This window comes from Pecten maximus, chromosome 3, assembly GCF_902652985.1.
Source record: "Pecten maximus chromosome 3, xPecMax1.1, whole genome shotgun sequence".
Taxonomy (NCBI): domain Eukaryota; kingdom Metazoa; phylum Mollusca; class Bivalvia; order Pectinida; family Pectinidae; genus Pecten; species Pecten maximus.
Genome location: NC_047017.1, coordinates 22,027,016 through 22,054,960, shown reverse-complemented (window position 1 = coordinate 22,054,960; position 27,945 = coordinate 22,027,016). Strand labels below are relative to the sequence as shown.

The following is a 27,945-nucleotide window of genomic DNA, read 5'->3' as shown; positions in this document are numbered from 1 at the left end:
AGTTTGTTATCGCTATTTCTGAGAAAGTACTGAAGGGATCTTTCTCAAATTTCATATGTATGTTCCCCTTGGTGCCTAGTTATGCATATTACATTTTGAGACCAATCTGAAATCAACATGGCCGACAGGCAGCCATCTTGGATTTTGACAATTTAAGTTTGTTATCGCTATTTCTGAGAAAGTACTGAAGGGATCTTTCTCAAATTTCATATGTAGGTTCCCCTTGGTGCCTAGTTATGCATATTACGTTTTGAGACCAATCAGAAAACAACATGGCCGACAGGCAGCCATCTTGGAATTCACAATTGAAGTTTGTTATTGCTATTTCTGAGAAAGTACTGAAGGGATCTTTCTCAAATTTCATATGTAGGTTCCCCTTGGTGCCTTGTTATGCATATTGCGATTTAAGACCAATCAGAAAACAACATGGCCGACAGGCAGCCATCTTGGATTTTGACAATTGAAGTTTGTTATCACTATTTCTGAGAAAGTACTGAATGGATCTTTCTGAAATTTCATATGTAAGTTTTCCTTGGTGCCTAGTTATGCATATTGCGTTTTGAGACCAATCAGAAAACAACATGGCCGACAGGCAGCCATCTTGGATTTTGACAATTGAAGTTTGTTATCACGATTTCTGAGAAAGTGTTTAAGGGATCTTTCTTAAATTTCACATGCAAGTTTCTCTTGGTGCCTAGTTATGCATATTGCGTTTTGAGACCAATCAGAAAACAACATGGCTGACAGGCAGCCATCTTGGATTTTGACAATTGAAGTTTGTTATCACTATTTCTGAGAAAGTACTGAATGGATCTTTCTCAAATTTCATATGTAAGTTTCCCTTGGTGCCTAGTTATGCATATTGCGTTTTGAGACCAATCAGAAAACAACATGGCTGACAGGCAGCCATCTTGGATTTTGACAATTGAAGTTTGTTATCACTATTTCTGAGAAAGTACTGAATGGATCTTTCTCAAATTTCATATGTAAGTTTCCCTTGGTGCCTAGTTATGCATATTGCATTTTGAGACCAATCTGAAAATAACATGGCCGACAGGCAGCCATCTTGGATTTTGACAATTGAAGTTTGTTATCGCTATTCCTGAGAAAGTACTGAATGGATCTTTCTCAAATTTCATAAGTAGGTTCCCCTTGGTACCTTGTGTCCTGAAAACAACCTGGCAAACAAACAGCCATTATCGTTTAATCTCAAATTTCTTATATAGCTAGGATTCCCTTGTGTGAAAAGTACTGGAGGGATGTCTCAATTTGCACAGATTAGTAAAATGAAGGGAAAAGTAGAGAAAAGATCAATCTGACATGGTACCTATGAAGATCATTCAATGGTGGGCGCCAAGATCCCTCTGGGATCTCTTGTTGTGGTTGTATAATGTTAATACCTTATCCAAATTTAATTTTGGATGCAATCTTTGTGATTTAATGACACCTCTTTTGTTCTGACATTCCAAACATGATATTTCTACATATAGCAGTACATTACAGTAAAGTACATGGATTCTGTGATTTTACTTGTTTTATGCTGTAAAATACCAGTGTTGATAACATACAATTTATGTATTTCTGGCCAGCCTAGATATTTAATGGTAACACCTGTTTACATACGTCAGCAGAACATCTCTGTCCTTTCATTCCTACAACATGTCCTCAACAACTGTTCTCTTAGTATGTACTGTAAAAGTGGAAATATTCGCGGTGTGGAAATTTTCGCTTCTTTCGCTATCAGTAAATCTCCGCAAAAATTTTCACACGCGAATATATTAACACATAAAAATACTAAATATAAAAGATACAAGTTAGCGCAAAAATATCTTGACGGCGCGAAAATATTCACACCGCGAACACTTTGGAAGCTGGCTAAGCGAAAATTTTCACACGCGAAAATATCCACTTTTACAGTATTGAATTTGACAGTTCTTTGATTAGAATCTATACAATTAAACTCCTTTGCATATTGTTAAATATCTCAGAATCTAGTGGAATGTGGCTTTTTAGACATGGTCAACTGCATAATCTAAAGATAAGGAATTGGGAGCAAGTCATCTCAGAACTGAAAAAGTGGACAAAACCCATCTCAGGATCTAGAAATTGGACAAAGTTAATATCAATATCTAAAGTAATGGATGCAATGAAAGTCACATCAGGATCTGAAGAAGTGAACACAGCCTACTTCAAGATATTAAGAACTGGACACAATCCAAGGTTATAAGGAAGTGGAGACAACTACCTCAAGATCGAAAGAACTGGATAAAGCCTACTTGAGGATCTAAAGAAGTGACCATAGCCCAACTCAGGATCTAAAGAAGTGGACACGGCCCACCTCAGGATCTAAAGAAGTGGACACGGCCTACCTCAGGATCTAAAGAAGTGGACACGGCCCACCTCAGGATCTAAAGAAGTGACCATAGCCCAACTCAGGATCTAAAGAAGTGGACACGGCCTACCTCAGGATCTAAAGAAGTGACCATAGCCCAACTCAGGATCTAAAGAAGTGGACACGGCCTACCTCAGGATCTAAAGAAGTGACCATAGCCCAACTCAGGATCTAAAGAAGTGGACACAGCCTACCTCAGGATCTAAAGAAGTGGACACAGCCTACCTCAGGATCTAAAGAAGTGACCATAGCCCAACTCAGGATCTAAAGAAGTGGACACGGCCTACCTCAGGATCTAAAGAAGTGACCATAGCCCAACTCAGGATCTAAAGAAGTGGACACGGCCTACCTCAGGATCTAAAGAACTGGACACAATCCAAGGTTATAAGGAAGTGGAGACAACTACCTCAAGATCGAAAGAACTGGATAAAGCCTACTTGAGGATCTAAAGAAGTGACCATAGCCCAACTCAGGATCTAAAGAAGTGGACACGGCCCACCTCAGGATCTAAAGAAGTGGACACGGCCTACCTCAGGATCTAAAGAAGTGGACACGGCCCACCTCAGGATCTAAAGAAGTGACCATAGCCCAACTCAGGATCTAAAGAAGTGGACACGGCCTACCTCAGGATCTAAAGAAGTGACCATAGCCCAACTCAGGATCTAAAGAAGTGGACACGGCCTACCTCAGGATCTAAAGAAGTGACCATAGCCCAACTCAGGATCTAAAGAAGTGGACACGGCCCACCTCAGGATCTAAAGAAGTGGACACAGCCCACCTCAGGATCTAAAGAAGTGACCATAGCCCAACTCAGGATCTAAAGAAGTGGACACGGCCCACCTCAGGATCTAAAGAAGTGACCATAGCCCAACTCAGGATCTAAAGAAGTGGACACAGCCCACCTCAGGATCTAAAGAAGTGACCATAGCCCAACTCAGGATCTAAAGAAGTGGACACGGCCCACCTCAGGATCTAAAGAAGTGACCATAGCCCAACTCAGGATCTAAAGAAGTGGACACGGCCTACCTCAGGATCTAAAGAAGTGACCATAGCCCACCTCAGGATCTAAAGAAGTGGACACAGCCTACCTCAGGATCTAAAGAAGTGGACACGGCCTACCTCAGGATCTAAAGAAGTGGACATGGCCCTCCTCAGGATCTAAAGAAGTGGACATGGCCCTCCTCAGGATCTAAAGAAGTGGGCACATCCCACCATAGGATCTGTTAAAATGCTTGATACGTTCCGTCTTATGATTTAGAGAACTAAATATGACCTGCTTAAACATCTAGAGAATGTCACACTCTCACACTAAAGTTCTATTGAACTGGACACTGCCCACTTAAAGAGATGGACACTGCCTCATCACGATTTAGAGTACACTATGATGACTAGCAGGGCATGTATAGTCAAATTCTGCTTATCATAATGAAAAATAAATGGCCTTTTGATTACTCTCTCCTGCAGACATTTGGCATTTAGTTCTTTATCCATTAAAACATTGAGCTAGTTATGTACTTAAATGCTATATGGCCTATTGACAGAAGGTTGTATATAGAGGAGGATGGGCCAGCAGAGCGGCACAGCATGATTAATGCCCACTATCGCTGGCCAGATCTATGTTGACCCACCCAGATGCGGGTGGGATCAAAACGAGATAATATGCCCAACATTTAGACATGTCTGATGATGAAAATACTCTAATTTTATCTTTTGATTACAGGCAAAATATGGTTTAAAAAACTGACAGTTGCAAAAAATGCTGCCATAAATCAGAAGGATTTAAAGCTACGTGAGCAACTGTAACTAAGAAATAGGATCTTCTTAATGTATATCCCGCAGGTACTTACCGCTTAAACGATTTATAATTGTGATAAATCTTCTACAAATTAGTAAATTCTATATTTCTATTCAAAAATAGGAGACTCTGTGGATGCTATTCTGTTTTAACAGTATTTAATATGTAACACTAGTAGTAATACCATTTTACTTGTTGAACTTTTTAAATGCATGTCAAAAAAACATTAAGATTTGGAAGATGTGTCCTTACTTTAATTCTAGAGCCTTAGAGATCATATTTTTTGTATGTAATTATTAAGGAGTTGAGTGAAGCCATTGACATAATGTAAGGTTTTTTCAACTTTATCAAAGGGATATCTTCACATTTATTTCAAAATATTATATAATGTTATCTCTACTTAAAAGTTTGATATAATGACCTTCATGTTTACAGTAAAACCTTGATATAATGACTCTCATGTTTACAGTAAAACCTTGATATAATGACTCTCATGTTTACAGTAAAACCTTGATATAATGACTCTCATTTTTACAGTAAAACCTTGATATAATGACCTTCATGTTTACAGTAAAACCTTGATATAATGACTCTCATGTTTACAGTAAAACCTTGATATAATGACCTTCATGTTTACAGTAAAACCTTGATATAATGACTCTCATTTTTACAGTAAAACCTTGATATAATGACCTTCATGTTTACAGTAAAACCTTGATATAATGACTCTCATGTTTACAGTAAAACCTTGATATAATGACCTTCATGTTTACAGTAAAACCTTGATATGATGACTCTCATTTTTACAGTAAAACCTTGATATAATGACTCTCATTTTTACAGTAAAACCTTGATATAATGACCTTCATGTTTACAGTAAAACCTTGATATAATGACTCTCATGTTTACAGTAAAACCTTGATATAATGACCTTCATGTTTACAGTAAAACCTTGATATAATGACCTTCAGGTTTACAGTAAAACCTTGATATAATGACTCTCATGTTTACAGTAAAACCTTGATATAATGACCTTCAGGTCTACGGTAACAGTTTACAGTACAACCTGATATAATGACCTTCAGGGTTTACCGCTAAAAACCTTGATATAATGACCATCTCAGGTTTTTACGGTTAAAACCTTGATATAATGACTCATGTTTTACAGTAAAACCTTGATATAATGACTCATGTTTACAGTAATAGTAAAAACCTTGATATAATGACCTTCAGGTTTACGGTAAAACCTTGATATAATGACTCTCATGTTTACAGTAAAACCTTGATATAATGACCTTCAGGTTTACGGTAAAATCTTGATATAATGACCATCATGTTTATAGTAAGACCTTGATAATTATAATGACCCTTGTTTATGTATAGTTAAACTATAGTAAAACTTTTGATATACTACCTCTCATTATAAAAAAAAAAAGTAAAACCTTTATATATACTCATGTTTATGTCCAAATTTTACCTGATAAATGACGGCAGTATATGTTTTTATTTGCAATAATCTACCTGTATGTGTTTTGATTAAATTTATAAGTGAACATTTTATATTTAGTCTCCAGTGATTGTGTCGTGGTCATACTTTTGTGATATTTTATATCTTTTTCCTTTTCTTGTCTGTACTTGGTGATTTTTCTCTATCTGTCCATGGGTGATATTTATTGGTCTGTCTTTTGGTGATACTGTCCTTAGCTAATTTATGCCTGTACCTTATTGAGTGTTTTTTTATGCCCTCTCCAATTTGACCGTATGAACACCTGTGTGCTATATTGAGATTGTCCTCTGTGACTTGGTTCTTTTGTTTGTGTCTCTTCTGTACAGCGGAATAAACTTTAGAAAACATTAAAGAATTTTAACAAACGATTCCGGTTCGCTGTCACTCAACACTTAAACATTGTCTGCCGCATGAATTACATCTTTGTTACATATCAAAGGTTTAATATTTTTTAACAGAAAAAAAAAGATGAAAAATATTTTCTTAGTGCTAAATAATAGCTGTCTTCATATGTGAAAATGAAGCATGTAAAATTTGACCTTTGCTCTTTGTGATTCTCAGTAATACATTTCCACATTCATTCATTAAGTCCAGGTGAGGTGTTGTATCGTTTGTCTTGTCCCCTCACTCACAGTGTCCCTCCACGCCTCGCTTCTTTTCCCATACCTCATTAACCTACAGGATCAGCTATTCATACCTGATTTTTATCTTGTGGCCGTTTACAATAAGTAAGGGCCTTGAATTGAAACATGGTATGACACTTTATACCTGAATGTAAGTGTGTATCCCGCGTTTATTATGGAATGTGGGGACAGTTTTGTTGGTCTGGATTGTCAGGACTCCCAGCTGAGAAACACCTGAGACGGCCGATAGATATGCACACCTGTTTTACCTTCCATGCAGGTGTGAAAGTGAACCGTGTAACCCAAGGTCATGAGAACCCCCCAAGGTCATCAGAATACTGACTTGGCAGTATCCACCCTTAGAAGACCTTCACAGCAATTTTTTTTGTATTATGCCTGCATTACATTACTCAAAATATGGCACCTACATTTTGATAAACATTGAAGAGCTGTGCACCTGATGCCTCGTTACCTTACCTGTATTTACCTGGTGTGGTAACGAGCATGCATTATCACGGCCAATCACTTTTATCCTGTTACTTTTATCTTTGCCCAATTCAATTTGCCAGGTGTAAGGCTTCTGACAGGTTGGGATCAGGATATATATGGCAGACTTGTGTGGCCAGAGAGGTAGGCCTGGTATTATTAATGAGAGGCTAAATACATACTCTTTTTCTCTGTAATGGTATGAAAGTGATCCGTATTGAAATCAGATTATTGTTAAAGGCTTTTCCCCTGATATACTGTCTGATTAGCATACTACACTGCCAAAGAAACCTTTCAACAGATGCCCATTTTTTTATGACACAATTTTAACACTTCTGATTTATTACCTATACATGCTTAAACTGCAGTTGAAGTTATTATTTTACATGTAACTGATGTTGTACAGGTATATGAATAGATTCTTTCCAAGTTTTAAGCTGTATCAATCAGATTTTGAATGGTAATCTTCCTGGATCAACAGGGGGCAATGTCAGTACATTTTTCAGCTGAGCATTGACAGGTGCCTTCAAGTGGGGAATATGGGGAGATGGGTACACTTAGTGAAAATTCTTCACTTCTCAAACACATTACTGGTCTTGTGCTTATTCAGCCTTTTACTCTCATGGTCCTTTGCTAATTAAGCCTTTTACTCTCATGGTCCTTTACTCATTAAGCCTTTTACTCTCATGGTCCTTTGCTAATTCAGCCCTTTACTCTCATGGTCCATTGCTAATTTAGCCCATCACCTGATCCTCTGGTTATTGCACCCATTGATTATAGTCTTCTGCTAATTAAAAAATGCCAATCTAGTCCAACTCTTGGTCCTCTGCTAATCTAGTCCAACTCTTGGTCCTCTGCCAATCTAGTCCAACTCTTGGTCCTCTGCTTATGTAGTCCAACACTTGGTCCTTTGCTAATGAAGTCCAACACTTGGTCCTCTGCTAATCTATGCTAATCTAGTCCAACTCTTGGTCCTCTGCAAATCTAGTCCAACTCTTGGTCCTCTGCTAATCTAGTCCAACACTTTGTCCTCTTCTAATGAAGTCCAACACTTGGTCCTCTGCTAATCTATGCTAATCTAGTCCAACTCTTGGTCCTCTGCAAATCTAGTCCAACTCTTGGTCCTCTGCTAATCTAGTCCAACACTTGGTCCTCTGCTAATCTATGCTAATCTAGTCCAACTCTTGGTCCTCTGCTGATGTAGTCCAACTCTTGGTCCTCTGCTCTTGGTTCTCTGCTAAAATCTATGCTAATCTAGGCCAACTCTTTGTCCTTTGCTAACCTAGTTCAACATTTGGTCCTCTGCTAATGTAGTCCAACTCTTGGTCCTCTGCTAGTGTAGTCCAACACTTGGTCCTTTGCTAACCTAGTTCAACATTTGGTCTTCTGCTAATATAGTCTTACACTTGGTCCTCTGCTAATATTGTCCAATGCTTGGTCCTCTGCTAATGAAGTCCAACACTTGGTCCTCTGCTAATGTAGTCCTACACTTGGTCCTCTGCTAATCTAGTCCAACACTTGGTCTTCTGCTATTGTAGTCCTACACTTGGTCCTCTGCTAATCTTGTCCAATGCTTGGTCCTCTGCTAATATTGTCCAATGCTTGGTCCTCTGCTAATGAAGTCCAACACTTGGTCCTCTGCTAATGTAGTCCTACACTTGGTCCTCTGCTAATCTTGTCCAACGCTTGGTCCTCTGCTATTGTAGTCCTACACTTGGTCCTCTGCTAATCTTGTCCAATGCTTGGTCCTCTGCTAATGAAGTCCAACACTTGGTCCTCTGCTAATCTAGTCCAACACTTGGTCCTCTGCTAATCTAGTCCAACACTTGGTCCTTTGCTAATGAAGTCCAACACTTGGTCCTCTACTAATCTATGCTAATCTAGTCAACACTTGGTCCTCTGCTAATCTAGTCCAACACTTGGTCCTCTGGCAATGTAGTTCAACTATTGGTCCTTTGCTAATCTAGTCTAATACTTAGTGGTCTGCTAATCTAGTCCAACACTTGGTCCTCTGCTAATGAAGTCCAACACTTGGTCCTCTAGTAATGTAGTTCAACTATTGGTCCTTTGCTAATCTAGTCTAATATTTAGTTGTTTGCTAATCTAGTCCAACACTTGGTCCTTTCCTAAACTATGTCATCTGCTACTAATCTGCCCCTCTGATGACTCCGTTCAGCACTTGTAACACTTAATGCTAAACCTCCTCACAAACTAATTATCTATCAGTACATGGCCGAGTTTTTGCTGACAGACCTCAACAGTTCCTGTATGCTACCTTTCACTTACTTTAATATCTTAGTCTCAATCCAAACCCACAGTCTGTGATCCACGGATAATTAATCACTGCTTGATCTAGGTTTAATACAATTCAACACTCAATCAAAAGTTTCTATAGAAATTGTGACCAGGTATCATTGGAGATTTAGGATCAATTAAGGGGAGTGTGTTGTGTATTGCTGAAGTGTTTACCACAGAAGAGTGCTGATGGTATTCTACTTGACCCAAACTCTGTTATCTCTACCCAGGGACAAGATCTACCTTCAATATATACTTGGTGTTATACCTTCATAGGACTGAATTCTTATCTATGGTTCCTGTTGTTTGATCAATCCCAACCAAATGAAAGCAGTTGGTTCACAGTGTGTTTATGTTATTGGTCTATTCATCAGTAGATCACTTTAGTATTCATGTTACCCTGATGCTAGAAATTAACTGCTTCCTACTCGGCTAGGGAGTATGTCACCCTTGTAAGATACTAGCTGCTTCCTTAACCTACTCGGCTAAGGAGTATGTCACCCTTGTAAGATACTAGCTGCTTCCTTAACCTACTCGGCTAGGGAGTTTGTCACCCTGGTAAGATACTAGCTGCTCCCTTAACTTACTCGGCTAGGGAGTATGTCACCCTGGTAAGATACTATAGGGAGTATGTCACCCTGGTAAGATACTAGCTGCTTCCTTAACCTACTCGGCTAGGGAGTATGTCACCCTTGTAAGATACTAGCTGCTTCCGTAACCTACTCGGCTAGGGAGTATGTCACCCTGGTAAGATACTAGCTGCATCCGTAGCCTACTTGGCTAGGGAGTATGTCACCCTGGTAAGATACTAGCTGCTTCCTTAACCTACTCAGCTAGGGAGTTTGTCACTCTGGTAAGATACTAGCTGCTTCCGTAACCTACTCGGCTAGGGAGTATGTCGCCCTGGTAAGATACTAGCTGCTTCCTTAACCTACTTGGCTAGGGAGTATGTCACCCTGGTAAGATACTATAGGGAGTATGTCACCCTGGTAAGATACTAGCTGCTTCCATAACCTAGTCGGCTAGGGAGTATGTCGCCCTGGTAAGATACTAGCTGCTTCCGTAACCTACTCGGCTAGGGAGTATGTCACCCTGGTAAGATACTAGCTGCTTCCTTAACCGACTCGGCTAGGGAGTATGTCGCCCTGGTAAGATACTAGCTGCTTCCTTAACCTACTCGGCTAGGGAGTATGTCACCCTGGTAAGATACTAGCTGCTTCCTACTGACTCGGCTAGGGAGTATGTCACCCTGGTAAGATACTAGCTGCTTCCTACTTACTCAGCTAGGGAGTATGTCACCCTGGTAAGATACTAGCTGCTTCCTTAACCTACTCGGCTAGGGAGTATGCCGCCTTGGTAAGATACTAGCTGCTTCCGTAACCTACTCGGCTAGGGAGTATGTCACCTTGGTAAGATATTATAGGGAGTATGTCACCCTGGTAAGATACTATAGGGAGTATGTCGCCCTGGTAAGATACTAGTTGCTTCCTTAACCTACTCGGCTAGGGAGTATGTCACCCTGGTAAGATACTAGCCGCTTCCGTAACCTACTCGGCTAGGGAGTATGTCGCCCTGGTAAGATACTATAGGGAGTATGTCACCCTGGTAAGATAATAGCTGCTTCCTTAACCTACTCTGCTAAGGAGTATGTCACCCTGTTAAGATACTAGCTGCTTCCGTAACCTACTTGGCTAAGGAGTATGTCACCCTGGTAAGATACTAGCTGCTCCCTTAACCTACTCGGCTAGGGAGTATGTCGCCCTGGTAAGATACTAGCCGCTTCCTTAACCTACTCGGCTAGGGAGTATGTCACCCTGGTAAGATACTAGCTGCATCCGTAACCTACTCGGCTAAGGAGTATGTCACCCTGGTAAGATACTAGCTGCATCCGTAGCCTACTTGGCTAGGGAGTATGTCACCCTGGTAAAATACTAGCTGCTTCCGTAACCTACTCGGCTAGGGAGTTTGTCACCCTGGTAAGATACTAGCTGCTTCAGTAACCTACTCGGCTAGGGAGTATGTCACCCTGGTAAGATACTAGCTGCATCCGTAACCTACTCAGCTAGGGAGTATGTCACCCTGGTAAGATACTAGCTGTTTTCTACTGACGTAGCTAAGGATAATATCTCTGTGACTCAATGATTACAGTGTTAGACCAGTAAGCCATAGGTCCAGTTCAATCCCTCACAGAATCATTGAAATCAATATAATTAATAATGACCTTTTTTATCCATGTGCAATTTCATCATTTCAATTTAATTTAAAATCTAAATTGGAAATCTTTTGTAACAAATTGACTTCTTTAAAAAAATTCAAATCATCCCGTCTTCATCTTCACCTCCAGATTTCAGCTCTTTTGATAGACATTTTGTATTCAAAGAACTATGAAATGGAATGCTATCTAGATAGGTTACATTAGGAACATCAGTTTTGGATTATTTCATAACATGATATGTAAAAACCTGTTTAAATTTCATTAAGATATGTGGTTTGTTATAAAACGCCCAGTTAAGTAAAAGTTTTGATCACAATGTTCCACTATCTACAGAATAGAATTCCCCCACAAACATGCATGTTTAGTGCTCCATAAAGCTCTCTCTGACACAACCCATGATACTAAACTTGAGCAAGTGTTTGGCTTTGGTTACGATTGAACCAACCTCCCAACCAGTGTGTTTATTGTAATCTCTGTGATAGAGGCATGCAGATGAAGGTATTCTGTGCCAGGATTGAGACAAAAAGCTTATCAGATACAGAAAAAATGAGCAGTAGGGTTGTATTATCTATCCTAATGATTTCCAAAATAACATCTTTCAGCACTGCCTTTAATTTCAGCGTATTACAGCATACCTCACTTAAAATGAAGAGGTTAGAGCTGTAATCTGGCCCGGTGATTGATCAAGTTGACGTTCATGATTTTTTAAGACCACCATGTATGTTTTGCCAGGATAGAGAGTAATGACATTGACCTTGTTGAACAGTTAAACACACCTGATTGGTAATGTACATGTTCTGTAGTTAGATAATATATACCTGGTATATTTCAAGTCAGGTAAAATATATGCTAACTTAAGCTGCATTGTTTATTTTGACTTTTTAAGTCATCATTTTACTCTCAATAGTTTCTTGGTATGCCTCCCACTTCTTAAAGAGGGCATCGCTATCATTTATCTACTGTGTCTGTGTAATTTTTTGTAAAATATCTTATGAACCTCCGGCCAGGTTTGATTCATATCTCCACCATAACATTACGCCATCAAGTTGTCCACCTGATGCCCTACAATATGTGTGACCTTGTGGTATATGACCTAAAATATCTGTGACCTTGTGGTATATGTCCACCTTTATCTGTGACCTTGTTGTGTAAGTATTTCTTTATCAATGACCTTGTGGTATATAAGACCTAAAATATCTGTGACCTTTGATATATGTCCTCCTCCTCCTTTATCTGTGACCTTGTAGTGTAAGTGTTTCTTTATCTGTGACCTTGTAGTGTAAGTCTTTCTTTATCTGTGACCTTGTAGTGTAAGTGTTTCTTAATCAATGACCTTGTAGTGTAAGTATTTCTTTATCAATGACCTTGTGGTATAAGACCTAGAATATCTGTGACCTTTGGTATATGTCCTCCTTTATCTGTGACCTTGCAGTGTAAGTCTTTCTTTATTTGTGACCTTGTAGTGTAAGTCTTTCTTTATCTGTGACCTTGTAGTGTAAGTCTTTCTTTATCTGTGACCTTGTAGTGTAAGTCTTTCTTTATCTGTGACCTTGTGGTATAAGACCTAAAACATCTTTGACCTTGTGGTAGATGACTTTACATATCTGTGACCTTGTGGTATTATGACCTAAAATATCTGTGACCTTGTGGTATATGTCTCACTTTATCTTTTACCTTGTCATGAATGTTCTACTATGATATATTTGACCTTGAGAAAGATGTCCTGCAATGTATGTGATCATGTATCTTAAAATACCTACAACCTTAAAGGTCTTTTCTACAATACATGTGACCTTGTGGTATATAATAGTGTATACAATTAAACGACTAGATGAGACTCTACGTTTATGACAGGAAGCTGACCAATCAGATTTGTGGCGACTCAAAGATTAGTGATTATAGTCTGTTTTTAAACTGTTTATACTTATTTTGTTGTAGATATGTTTTACATGGACAAAATATTTTTCAAAATTACAAAGAAAAAAATTCCACATAACCTTTGCTGCAGCCTTAGTGTGACCTTTGACCATATTGATGAAGAGCAAATGTATGTTTGTATCCGTGGTGAATTGGCAGCCGCTTCAACTGACGTCTATGAGAATTTTACTGTCTATCCTACTATATGACTACAATATTTAAATTGAACACTCATGATATGGAAATGTTTTGACAAGACAAGCTATTAGCTATAATCATTTGAACATTTTCTTCAACAGGGAAAAAATCTCTAACATGGTATTTATGCCAAATTCAATTATCCTGTTTTTGTTTGGCACTAAATTGAATGATATATTGATGTACAGATACATATTTATTTATAAGTTAAGCCATTTTTTATTTATATATTCCACTGTCTGGACATGTAAATGTGTAAATGCATTGTTCATCAATATCAACAGCCTGTTTTGAATTATGTTGATTGGAGAGGCAGATCAGTAACCAAACCAGATGTGAGAAGGGGGACTGGTTAATGTTTACTTAGAGGGGAGAGGGAGTGGTGAGCAGTAGTGTAGGGATTAGAAGAGGGGGAGGGGGGAGGTGTGTGAAAAGAGGGGCAGTATTTAATATTGGAGTAAGGTGGGTGGGTGACATTGTAAAGAGGGGCAGGGGTTAGTATTGGAGTATGGAGGATGTGTGGCAGTGGAAAGTGATTGATGGCAGCATAAGGACTGTCAATATAGGCATTGGAAATTGAAATAATGTTGTTTAAGGAGATGGCAGTGTAAGGAAGATTTGTTTTTGTCAATCTAGGGATTGAAGAGAGCAGATAGTGTTACTAAAGTACAGATTGACAGTATAAAAAAGGTTGTTGTCAAAACAGGGATATTAAGCCATATGGGGGATATCATGTATTGGTATTGGTAAAAATAATGGCATGTGGATATTGATAGGTTTACAGTTATGTCAGTAAGTTTGTTTACAGTAATGTCAGTGTAGTGGGTTTACAGTAACGTCAGTGTAGTAGGTTTACAGTAATGTCAGTGTAGTAGGTTTACAGTACTGTCAGTATAGTAGGTTTACAGTGATGTCAGTATAGTAGGTTTACAGTAACGTCAGTGTAGTGGGTTTACAGTAATGTCAGTGTAGTGGGTTTACAGTAATGTCAGTATAGTGGGTTTACAGTAATGTCAGTGTAGTGGGTTTACAGTAATGTCATTGTAGTAGGTTTACAGTTATGTCAGTGTAGTGGGTTTACAGTAATGTCAGTGTAGTGGGTTTACAGTAATGTCAGTGTAGTGGGTTTACAGTAATGTCAGTGTAGTGGGTTTACAGTAATGTCAGTATAGTAGGTTTACAGTAATGTCAGTATAGTGGGTTCACAGTAATGTCAATGTAGTGGGTTTACAGTAATGTCAATGTTGTGGGTTTACAGTAATGTCAGTGTAGTGGGTTTACAGTAATGTCAGTGTAGTGGGTTTACAGTAATGTCAGTGTAGTAGGTTTACAGTAATGTCAGTGTAGTGGGTTTACAGTAATGTCAGTGTAGTAGGGTTTACCGTAATGTCAGTGTAGTGGGTTTACAGTAATGTCAGTGTAGTGGGTTTACAGTAATGTCAGTGTAGTGGGTTTACAGTAATGTCAGTGTAGTGGGTTTACAGTAATGTCAGTGTAGTGGGTTTACAGTAATGTCAGTGTAGTGGGTTTACAGTAATGTCAGTGTAGTAGGTTTACAGTGATGTCATGTAGTGGGTTTACAGTAATGTCAGTGTAGTGGGTTTAAGTAATGTCAGTGTAGTGGGTTTACAGTATTGTCAGTGTAGTGGGTTTACAGTATTGTCAGTGTAGTAGGTTTACAGTAATGTCAGTGTAGTGGGTTTACAGTAATGTCAGTGTAGTGGGTTTACAGTAATGTCAGTGTAGTAGGTGGTTTACAGTAATGTCAGTGTAGTAGGTTTACAGTACTGTCAGTATAGTAGGTTTACAGTATGTCAGTATAGTAGGTTTACAGTAATGTCAGTGTAGTGGGTTTACAGTAATGTCAGTGGATTGGGCTTACAGTAATGTCAGTGTAGTGGGTTTACAGTAATGTCAGAGTAGTGGGTTTACAGTAATGTCAGTGTAGTAGGTTTACAGTAGTATCAGTGTAGTGGGTTTACGGTAATGTCAGTGTAGTGGGTTTAAAGTAATGTCAGTGTAGTGGGTTTACGGTAATGTCAGTGTAGTGGGTTACGGTAATGTCAGTGTAGTGGGTTTAAAGTAATGTCAGAGTAGTGGGTTTACAGTAATGTCAGTGTAGTGGGTTTACAGTAATGTCAATGTAGTAGGTTTACAGTAATGTCAGTGTAGTGGTTTTGCAGCAATGTCAGATTAGTAGGTTTACAGTAATGTCAATGTTGTGGGTTTACAGTAATGTCAGTATAGTGGGTTTACAGTAATGTCAATGTTGTGGGTTTACAGTAATGTCAGTGTAGAGGGTTTACAGTGATGTCAGTGTAGTAGGTTTACAGTGATGTCAGTGTAGTGGGTTTACAGTAATGTCAATGTTGTGGGTTTACAGTAATGTCAGTATAGTGGGTTTACAGTAATGTCAATGTTGTGGGTTTACAGTGATGTCAGTGTAGAGGGTTTACAGTGATGTCAGTGTAGTAGGTTTACAGTAATGTCAGTGTAGTGGGTTTACAGTAATGTCAGTGTAGTAGGTTTACAGTAATGTCAGTGTAGTGGGTTTACATTAATGTCAGTGTAGTAGGTTTACAGTAATGTCAGTGTAGTAGGTTTACAGTAATGTCAGTGTAGTAGGTTTACAGTAATGTCAGTGTTGTAGGTTTACAGTAATGTCAGTATAGATGGTTTACAGTAATGTCAGTATAGATGGTTTACAGTAATGTCAGTGTAGTAGGTTTACAGTAATGTCAGAGTAGATGGTTTACAGTAATGCCAGAGTAGTGGGTTTACAGTTTTGTCAGAGTAGTGGGTCTACAGTAATGTCAGTGTAGTGGGTTTAAAGTAATGTCAGTATAGTGGGTTTACAGTTATGTCAGTGTAGTGGGTTTACAGTAATGTCAGATGTAGAGGGTTACAGTAATGTCAGTGTAGTGGGTTTACAGTAATGTCAGTGTAGTGGGTTTACAGTAATGTCAGTTTAGTGGGTTTACAGTAATGTCAGTGTAGTGGGTTTACAGTAATGTCAGTGTAGTGGGTTTACAGTAATGTCAATGTAGTGGGTTTACAGTAATGCCAGTGTAGGGGTTTACAGTGATGTCAGTGTAGTGGGTTTACAGTAATGTCAGTGTAGAGGGTTTACAGTAATGCCAGTGTAGGGGGCTTACAGTAATGTCAGTGTAGTGGGTTTACAGTAATGCCAGTGTAGGGGGTTTACAGTGATGTCAGTGTAGGGGGTTTACAGTAATGTCAGAGTAGTGGGTTTACAGTAATGTCAGTGTAGTGGGTTTACAGTAATGTCAGTGTAGTGGGTTTACAGTGATGTCAGTATAGTGGGTTTACAGTAATGTCAGTGTAGTGGGTTTACAGTAATGTCAGTGTAGTGGGTTTACAGTAATGTCAGTGTAGTGGGTTTACAGTAATGTCAGTGTAGTGGGTTTACAGTAATGTCAGTTCAGAAAAGCACATGTCTATATAAGGAGTGAAGGTATCGGTTATGCAGTGTTTGTTAGAGGATTTACTGCAGATCTCAAGAAAAGACTTGATGAGAGAGAAGAGAAGCATTAAAGTTGATATACACAAACCTTGATTTATTAACCTTGGGGCTAATACAGGTGTGTGAATTAGTTTGAAAAAATGATTTAGAAACAATATAGTGTTTGATTGGAGATGACAAAGGTTAATAAGTTTTGTATAGAGCAAAGCCTGTTTGAGGATAGCCAGGTTTTGGTAACCATTCATGACGTGCAGAGTCATTATTCAAATTGTAATATTATAAAAGAGTACTCTGTTGCATATATGTTACAAGGTCAAAGGTGAATGTTGTGGGTGAATATTCACGGATCTTAGACAGTTCAATGTCTGGTTTGTGTAAGAATATGATGGAGAAGATTGTGGATTATGCTATATCAAAGTGGTTATAATAAGTGATAATTTACTCACGTTTCATGTCAAAACCTAATCAAGTTGAGTCACACCAGTGCCTGTTGGGGAGTAACACTTCAAACAGAAAATTTACCAAAATTGAATTTTGATTGAAAAACTAACAATGCTTTGATGTTTTACTATTGTACTTAATTACTGGTAACTTTGAAGTTGTCATCTTTTACTGAACTTGTCAGCTTACACTTCACATGGAGCATCTTTCAGTTTTGGACTATTTATAATGGTAGTAATATTTGCCAGAAATTGTTAACCAAATGGGAATTTTTATAAATGTTTGTGCATATTATCTGAATTGGTAAGTTTTTCCTGTAATGAATGATGTTATTAATTTGAGATTATTAATCAAGAAATAGAGTTAATCATGTCCGGGCAGAGATGATGAAAAAACAAAATTTAAGAAAAAAAAAAGGTACATACCTTGTGAATGAAAGGGTCCTTGTTTTAGTCTAGGTCTTGTAATTTTGATTGGTTATCTCCCTTGCTGTTCAAATTGATTATCCCCCTTACAATTTCCAATGATTGCAGATTTTATTGATAATGTAAACTAATGAGTTCAAATTAGTCAATTTATGCGTCATAGGACTATGAAAAGGACCGCAACCAAGGATCAGAGTTTAACATTGGTACAAGCTAATAAAGTGAATATTGAACTTTGAAATCTTTTAAACAATACTTGCCATCATGTCTGAATATCAATATTAACATGATGATAGATATAAGATACTTTATTAAAAGGGACACTTTCTAAATATTAATTAACCTTCAGTCAGAATTTGATAGGATATGATTATTGTATCTTTGTAGGAATTCCTTGCCCAGAAAGGGTTTGTCCATCGAGACTTGGCAGCCAGAAATATACTAGTTGGTGGTGACAAGACTGTGAAGATTGGTGACTTTGGCCTGACTCGGTTTGTCTACAATGATGCAGTCTACATCAACAGAAAAGGGGGGCGACTCCCACTTAAGTGGATGTCCATTGAGGCTATCTGTGAACTGACCTTCTCCTCCGCCAGTGATGTGTAAGTACATTTTTATCCTCCGACTTTGCCTGATTTTATCATTATATCTTAACCTGTATTCTTTTACTTTTCTTTTTTGCAATTTGTGCCTTTTTTGTGTGCATTCCTGTTCTTTCAATCTGTTTTTTCCCCGTTCTGTAACTTTCTGTAAATGTTTTCTTTCAATCATCTTTATGTATTTTGTACAAGCTACTTTTGGTTGTCTAATTTTCTGCATGATTTTATTTCCCATTTGCCTGTTTATTTCCAGTTGTGTGACATATCCTTGTCTTGTTTGTTTGAAGTAATAAGATGTACCTTATGTATACGAAGTTTTTGTCATTCCTATGCACTATCTGTGTGCCTTAAACCTGGTCCAAGGTCGCTTTTATCTTGCTGACAATGTTTGTAAATCATTGTTTAATTACTGCGTCTGTGTATCTGTCTATAATTAATAGTATTTGTTATATTGTTTCTGTTCCCACGTGAACGATGCTGTATTACTATCAGTGAGAATACCTAATCTCCGACTTGGCAGACTTGTGAATACCTGCCAAAGTTTGGATTAGAGTAATCTGTACGTGTCTACATCTAAACAGTGGGCTGTAATTGTCAGTTATAAGTGTATGAAGTGTTTCCATGCTAGGTCAACCAGGGACCTCTAATTTGAAATATGTCCTCAAGGGTCAGTGAATCTATTACCTTTGAGTGGAAGACTTTAATTTCATAATTTATTGTTGCTTTCTCAACTATCAAATATATTTATAAGGCTAAATATCAAACAGTCATATGTATGAACTAGGTAATGCTTTAATTAACACAACAGCTGGTGTTTCTATTAACCATAAGTAAAAACTTACCTGGACAACAGGAGTGTGTGTGAACTAGGTCAAGTTATAATTACCATGGCAACTGGAGTGTTTGCAAACTAGGTCAAACTGTAATTAACATGGCTAATGGATTGTGTGAAAACTAGGTCAACCTATCCCCAATATGACTGGTGCATGTGAATTAGGTCAAACTATAACTACCATGGCAACTGGAATGGGTACAAACTAGGTCAAGTAATAATTACCATAGCAACTAAGTGTGTAATTAGGTCAAACTATAAAATCAGGTCAAACCATAATTACCATGGAAACTAGAGTGAATAAGATCAAACTGGGTAAATCAGGTCAAACCATAAATTATAGGTTAAGATGGCATTCTGATTTGGGCCATTATATGTTATATAGAATATATTACATCCCCAGTTTAGAATAGATATAAGATTTGTATAATGATAAGCACCTGTAGAAAATGTTGACTGCTAGTTCCAACACTACGATTTTTTGTTTACTTTTTGCTTTGAAAAGATATAAAAAGTGAAAAATACTAATTACAGACATCAAGTTTGCAATACATTTTAAATGTCCTCTTACTCCATGTCTTTTGAGTTTGATGATCTTTCCACTTTTTAATAAAACATCTGTCTTGTGACACAAAACCTTACTTTTGATACAATTATGTCTGGATTGTAATCCTTGGGTGGAGTTAGTGGGGTCTCCGGTACGCCCAGACATCCAAGCTTTCCGGGTTACACCAGTAATTAGATTTCAGATTAGTGCCCGATTTATTTCTGGTTTGTTACCAAAAATATTGTTATTTTATCTTCAGTCATGTAAAAGGTGAAAAAGGATCAAGCATGTTTTCCTCTCTTTCCTCCTCTGATATCACTGATCTGTGAAATCTTACGAGCTAAAGAAAGATTCAACATTCAATTTGAGCTGTAGTTAAACTGTGAAATATTCAAATTCAGTAATTTTTTTTGTGTTGAATGTATTTACTGTAGGTTACGACTTTTATGGAGTAAAATTTTAAGATTATCATCAATATAAATTGAGACATGCTGTCAGAAGTTAATTGTTATCTCAGAGTAATTGACACCATGAAAAACCTTTATATATACTGTATATTCTAGATAATCCGGGTAACCATTTTATATAGAATTCTTACTGTCGGAACTGAATTTTGACTTCAAGTTAAGAAGAGTCTTTTGACTTATCAGAGTTTGAGATACCAAAGTTTGTATTATTCTAATTTTTTGTTTTGCTGGTTGCCGACATGTTTTGGCCTTAGGCTTGCCGTCATCAGGGCGGCTTACATACATTTAGGCATGACAACCAGCTGTAGAAGAAAGTGGAACATACGTTGTACCAATTAGAACTTGGCTTCAGGAGTTGTTTCCCCTCTTAATTTATTTGTTTAAAATTTGTATTAGTACAGTGATGAATTTGGGTTATTATGATAGAGAACAGCACTTAACACTGCCATTAGCACAATAGCATTTAGCACGCTGTTTACAGCACCAAAAGTACAGCAGCAAAGTTACAGATAAAGTATGTACGTACAGTATGTTTGCAATATTTATGAATTTCCAATCTCACATGAAATCATATTAAATTTTCACCCACTTCATAGGATTTAATTAATTTATAAAAGAAATTGGGAGGAAGGAATATATGCACCATAAATCGTGTTAAACTGATGAATCCGGTTATCAACTATTGGGTGCCCTGGTAGAGGTATCATTGCTATCTTGTAGCATCGAGGTGTGTATATTCTCTTTGACTTTAAAGTTTCCAAAATTAAACTAGCTTCAGTACCGCTGCTGACGTCATACCTAACAGGTGTTTGAATCAGGCTATTATCTTTTACGGTCATTTTAGGATGATAGGCTTTGATATAGGGCTCTTAAGCCTCTCTATCATGTTTGTGTGTCTTGACACACCACGTCTGTTTATAGTGGTGTGAGTTGATACAGATATGTATCCAGTGGAAAACTGGTCATGTATTTATTTCTCATTTGCAATTAAGATAATATTCAGGTGTCATATTTATTTTACAGGGACTTAGATTGTAACCTTATGAAGGTAATAAAGAGACATTTAGGCAAATCACCTCAGCATTCACTTTAAAGCCCACTATCTGTTGATGGACGGTCAAACATTCATCATTTTTCATTTTTCAAAGTCTACCATCATCATTGACAATTCCCGTTGTTATTTCTGAAGACTTTACCGATCTTAATCAATCCTGTGTAGATTTTCATTTGTTCCTAGTTTTTTCATTGGTTCCTGGTATTTTCACTGGTTCCTAGTATTTTCACTGGTTCCTAGTATTTTCATTGGTTGCTAGTATTTTCACTGGTTCCTAGCATTTTTACTGGTTCCTAGCATCTTAACTGGTTCCTGGTATTTTCACTGGTTCCTTGTATTTTCACTGGTTCCTGGTATTTTCACTGGTTCCTGGTATTTTCACTGGTTCCTGGTATTTTCACTGGTTCCTGGTATTTTCACTGGTTCCTGGTATTTTCACTGGTTTCTGGTATTTTAACTGGTTCCTAGCATCTTAACTGGTTCCTTGTATTTTCACTGGTTCCTAGTTTTTTCACTGGTTCCTTGTAATTTTACTGGTTCCTAATATTTTCATTGGTTTCTAGTATTTTTACTGGTTTCTAGTATTTTCACTAGTTCCTAATATTTTCATTGGTTCCTAGTATTTTTACTGGTTCCTAGTATTTTCACTAGTTCCTAATATTTTCATTGGTTCCTAGTATTTTCACTGGTTCCTAGTATTTTTACTGTAGTATTTTCACTGGTTCATATTGAAAATCTAGTATTTTCATTGGTTCCTAGTATTTTTACTGATTTCAAGTGTTTTCATTGGTTCTTAGTATTTTCTCTGGTTCCTACTCTTTGGTCCTTTTCACTATTAGGACTAGTCAGAAGAATTTTTACAAATCGGCTGTTGCACTAGGTGGCCATCTTGCAATTTGGACAGTTTAAGTTTATTACTCATTCTCATCCAACACTAGAATGATATTTCATATGTATAGGTCTCCTTTTATATCAATGAATGGTAAGTATGAGTCGTCACAAAAAGAAATGGCCACCAGGAAGCCACACTGTGAAACAAAAAATCTAATTGACAGGAGCAACTTGAACTATTACTCATGGTGGGGAAATCTATTTCACAGTATTGATATCAAACTAACTCTTATTACACAAATTCACACTGATAGATTCACAGCAAAAAAAAAAAAAAAAAGTGACAACTTCACAGTAACAAAATCAAGGTTAAAAAGTCATTGACAAAAATGCAGCTCAAATACCAAACTTGCAGATAGCAACAAACTTAGGACAATTTGATGATATATTGTAAAAATGAAGTTTAAAAACTTTATTGTAACATTGCCTTGTCCTTTTAAAACTCTACACTATAAAACAAGCTTAATGCCATCAAACATCCAGTACATCTATAAAGAAGGATACTTATTTTTGAAATGTGTGTACAGCCTGTGTCAGCGACAGGTTTTTATCACTGTACATTGTTGGTGATAGAGAATCAGAGGTTTGAATGTATGATAACTATAAAATGACGGCTCGTAAATCTGAATTCCCTGACATGGGATCAATGGCCGACTGCATCACAGTAGATAGTGTGTGGTAAGTCATCTAATATTTCATTATCATAAACGTATTTGTCAAAACCAACAGGACATTCTCCATATCTCCACTGTATATCCAGGCTTATATTGGCTAAGACACCATAAATGCCAGAGACATTTGATGTACAGTCAGTTTTTGTAGGTTTTTTTGCGCCCATTACGTTGATTTACTGTAATCGGGCTGCAGTGAACCCCCAGACAGGTCTTTGATATCCAATCACATCACCACAGATCTCTTTTCAAATTCAAATAGGTTTTGTGGCAGTCAGTGTTAGATACACACGATACAGCCACTGAATGCCTGCTTAGGTAGATATGTATACTGAAAATATTGCATAAGCTTTTACGTATTAAACTGAAAGGTAAAATTGTGCTGAGGAAACTTCTGATAAAGACCACTTGTTCAATGATTATATTTTTGTCAACATTTAAATCTATTCACTGGTTCTGTCTTGGAAGAAAACTTGTCATCAGAGATGGTGAGAACATATGTCATGAGAAATTTAACCAATGAGAGATTAGAGACAAGTTGTCGTGTCATACATGTCATGTGACATCCACCTGTCATCAGAGGCCACTAACTGTCAATAGATAATACTTGTCATGACAGAATTCTCGTACATGTATTTGGCAACCACCTTTTATGAGAGGTCGTGTAAGAGAAAGCCTTTCCTGAGAGACCACCTGACATGATATAAGAGGCCATGTTTGTTTCATGAGAGACCACCTTTCTTCAGGGATCAAGAGATCATCTGTCATGACAGAACATCTGGCATAAGATGAGATGCCATGTTTATTTCCTCAGAGACTTTTCCTGAGAAAACTTTTCATGAGAGACCACCTGTTTTTCAAGAAAGATTACAGTGCATGCAGAAATACTGAGAGACAGCCTGTGATTATAGACCATATTTATTTCCTGAGAGACAACCTGTGATCAGAGGCCATGTTTATGTCATGAGAGACAACCTGTGATCAGAGGCCATGTTTATGTCATGAGAGACCACATGTTATGAGAGGTCATGTTTCGTTCATGGGACACTTCACGAGAGACCTTTTTATGAAAGACCACCTGTTACCTGAGAACATTATTTTTTTTCTAAGATACCTTTCATTAGAGACCACCTGTACTTAGAGGCCATGCTTATTTCCTGAAAGAACTGTATTGAGAGGACCACATGCTATATACAGAGGCCATGTTTCTTTCTTAAGAGACATTTCCTGAAAGACCTTTCCATGAGAGACCACCTGTTATGAAAAAAGTCTTATGTTTGGAGACCACCTGGCATGAGAGACAACATTTACCTCATTTGACATTCATTATGATAATGAGTGTCTTAATATATATAGTGGAAGTATGTTAAAAATGCTTTAGCATATCCCAGACAGAAAAAATTTCAGATGATGTTCAGAATTAAATTCATTATGTATATATATTCGCGGAATCTAGTTTTCCCATACCTACTTTGAATGACGGTGATAAGTAGTACTGACACCTCATGCTCACGATAGTTTACACCTGTATATGGGGCAATGGCCCAAGCTAGGCATTCACTGCACCTGTGCATCTCATATCGGACCATCAAAATAAAAGTAAAATTTCAATGCATTAAGTAATCAAGAAAAGCTATAGTTGTCAAAAGCTGTTATGTCAGTTATTGAGGAAACGACAGGTAAAAATAAACAAGTAATTATCCCAGCTGTGACATTGGAAGGCTATATGGTTACACCTTGTCCCTGTACCAGTCCTTACCTTCTGTTCATCTTATCCCTCTGTCAGTCTGTCCTTTCACGTTATTCCTGTCAGTGTGTCCTTTCACCTTATTCCTGTCAGTCTGTCCTTTCATCTAATTACTCCTCTGTCAGTCCCACTGTTCACCTTGTCCCTCTGTCAATCCTTCTGTTCACCCTGTCCAACTGTCAGTCCCACTGTTCACCTTATCCCTTTGTCATTCCTTATACCCTCAATGTCCCTCTGTCAATCCTTCTGTTCACCTTGTCTCTCTGTTAGTCCCTCCATTCACCTCATCCCTCTGTCAGTCCCTGTTCACCTTGTCCCTCTGTCAATCCTTCTGTTCACCCTGTCCAACTGTCAGTCCCACTGTTCACCTTGTCCCTCTGTCATTCCTTATACCCTCAATGTCCCTCTGTCAATCCTTCTGTTACCTTGTCCCTCTGTCAGTCCCTCTGTTCATCTTATCCCTTTGTCATTCCTTCTGTTCACCTTGTCCCTCTGTCAATCCTTCTGTTCACCTTGTCCCACTGTCAGTCCCACTGTTCACCTTGTCCCTCTGTTCACCTTGTCCCTCTGTCAGTCCCACTGTTCACTTTGTCCCTCTGTCAGTCCCACGTTTCACCTTGTGTCCCTCTGTCCATCCCACTGTTCACCCTGTCCCTCTGTAGGTCCCCTCTGTTCACCTTGTCCCTCTGTCAGTCCCTCTGTTCATTTTATCCCTTTGTCATTCCTTCTGTTCACCTTGTCTCTCTGTCAATCCTTCTGTTCACCTTGTCCCACTGTCAGTCCCACTGTTCACCTTGTCCCTCTGTAGGTCCCACTGTTCACTTTGTCCCTCTGTCAGTCCCACTTTTCACCTTGTGTCCCTCTGTCCATCCCACTGTTCACCCTGTCCCTCTGTAGGTCCCTATGTTCACATTGTCCCTCTGTCAGTCCCTCTGTTCATCTTATCCCTTTGCCATTCCTTCTGTTCACCTTGTCCCTCTGTCAATCCTTCTGTTCACCTTGTCCCTCTGTCAGTCCCTCTGTTCATCTTATCCCTTTGTCATTCCTTCTGTTCATCTTGTCCCTCTGTCAATCCTTCTGTTCACCTTGTCCCACTGTCAGTCCCACTGTTCACCTTGTCCCTCTGTCAGTCCCACTTTTCACCTTGTGTCGCTCTGTCCATCCCACTGTTCACCATGTCCCTCTGTAGGTCCCTCTGTTCACCTTGTCCCTCTGTTCATCTTATCCCTTTGTCATTCCTTCTGTTCACCTTGTCCCTCTGTCAATCCTTCTGTTCACCTTGTCCCACTGTCAGTCCCACTGTTCACCTTGTCCCTATGTCAGTCCCACTGTTCACTTTGTCCCTCTGCCAGTCCCACTGTTCACCTTGTGTCCCTCTGTCTGTCCCACTATTCACCTTGTCTCTCTGTAGGTCCCTCTGTTCACCTTGTCCCTCTGTCAGTCCCACTGTTCACCTTGTCCCTCTGTTCACCTTGTCCCCTGTCAGTCCCACTTTTCACCTTGTCCCTCTGTAAGTCCCACTGTCCACCTTGTCCCTCTGTCAGTCCCTCTGTAGGTCCCTCTGTTCACATTGTCCCCTGTCAGTCCCACTGTTCACCTTGTCCCTCTGTAGGTCCCACTATTCACCTTGTCCTTGTCCCACTGTCAGTCCTTCTGTTCACCTTGTCCCTCTGTCAGTCCCACTGTTCACCTTGTCCCACTGTTCACCTTGTCCCACTGTTCACCTTGTCCCTCTGTTCACCTTGTCCCTCTGTTAGTCCCACTGTTCACTTTGTCCCTCTGTTCAACTTGTCCATCTGTTCACCTTGTCCCTCTGTCAGTCCCTCTGTTCACCATGTCCCTCTGTCAATCCCTCTGTTCACCTTGTCCCTCTGTCAGTCCCTCTGTTCACCATGTCCCTCTGTCAGTCCCACTGTTCACCTTGTCCCTATGTCAGTCCCTCTGTTCACCATGTCCCTCTGTCAGTCCCACTTTTCACCTTGTGTCCCTCTGTCCATTCCACTGTCCACCCTGTCCCTCTGTAGGTCCCTCTGTTCACCTTGTCCCTCTGTCAGTCCCTCTGTTCATCTTATCCTTTGTCATTCTTTCTGTTCACTTTGTCCCTCTGTCAATCCTTCTGTTCACCTTGTCCCTCTGTCAGTCCCACTGTTCACCTTGTCCCTATGTCAGTCCCACTGTTCATTTGTTACATCTGCCAGTCCCCTACTGTCACTTGTGTCCCTCTGTCTGTACACTATTCACCTGTCTATCTTGTAGGTCCTCGTTCACCTGTGTCCATCTGTCAGGCCCACTGTTCACCTTGTCCCTATGTTCCACTTGTCCAATTGTCAGTCCCACTTTTCACCTTGTCCTATGTAGGTCCCAATGTTCAACCTTGTCCCCTTTGGTGGCTCCCAATGTCAGTCCTTTGTTCACCTTGTCCCTCTGTCAGTCCCAGTTCACCTTGTCCCTCTGTCGTCCTCTGTTCACCCGTCCCTTCTGTCAATCCCTCTGTTCACCTTGTCCCTCTGTCAGTCCTCTGTTCACCATGTCCCTCTGTCAGTCCCACTTTTCACCTGATCCTCTGTCAGTCCCACTGTTCACCTTGTCCCTCTGGTCACCTTGTCCCTCTGTTCACCTTGTCCCTATGTCAGTCCCTCTGTTCACCATGTCCCTCTGTCAGTCCCACTTTTCACCTTGTGTCCCTCTGTCAGTCCCTCTGTTCATCTTATCCCTTTGTCATTCTTTCTGTTCACCTTGTCCCTCTGTCAATCCTTCTGTTCACCTTGTCCCTCTGTCAGTCCCACTGTTCACCTTGTCCCACTGTTCACCATGTCCCACTGTCAGTCCCACTGTTCACCTTGTGTCCCTCTGTCTGTCCCACTGTTCACCTTGTCTCTCTGTAGGTCCCTCTGTTCACTTGTCCCTCTGTCAGTCCCACTGTTCACCTTGTCCCTCTTTCAGTCCCACTGTTCACTTTGTCCCACTGTTCACCTTGTGTCCCTCTGTCAGTCCCACTTTTCACCATGTCCCTCTGTTCATCTTATCCCTTTGTCATTCCTTCTATCCACCTTGTCCCTCTGTCAATCCCACTGTTCACCTTGTCCCTCTGTCAGTCCCACTGTTCACTTTGTCCCTCTACCAGTCCCACTGTTCACCTTGTGTCCCTCTTTCCGTCCCACTGTTCACCTTGTCCCTCTGTAGGTCCCTCTGTTCACCTTGTCCTCTGTCAGTCCTACTTTTCACCTTGTCCCTCTGTTGGTCCCACTGTTCACCTTGTGTCCCTCTGTCAGTCAATTTGTGAATGTTTTGCTACATTTTGTACATTGTATTGATGAAAAACTGAAATAAAAAGTAAAAATATCTGTAAACATAGAAGT

At 39.1% G+C, this 27,945-nt stretch overlaps 1 protein-coding gene across 1 annotated transcript in view; it reads left to right on the top strand.

Moving 5' to 3' along the window:
* The window catches only part of LOC117323563 (ephrin type-A receptor 3-like), a 116,938-nt gene that overhangs the window by 25,054 nt on the left and 63,939 nt on the right, over window positions 1–27,945 (top strand). Inside the window, exon 22 of the mRNA XM_033878852.1 lies at window positions 18,166–18,380. Coding sequence (XP_033734743.1) covers window positions 18,166–18,380 — 215 coding nt within the window. The remainder of the gene's footprint in view (window positions 1–18,165; window positions 18,381–27,945) is intronic.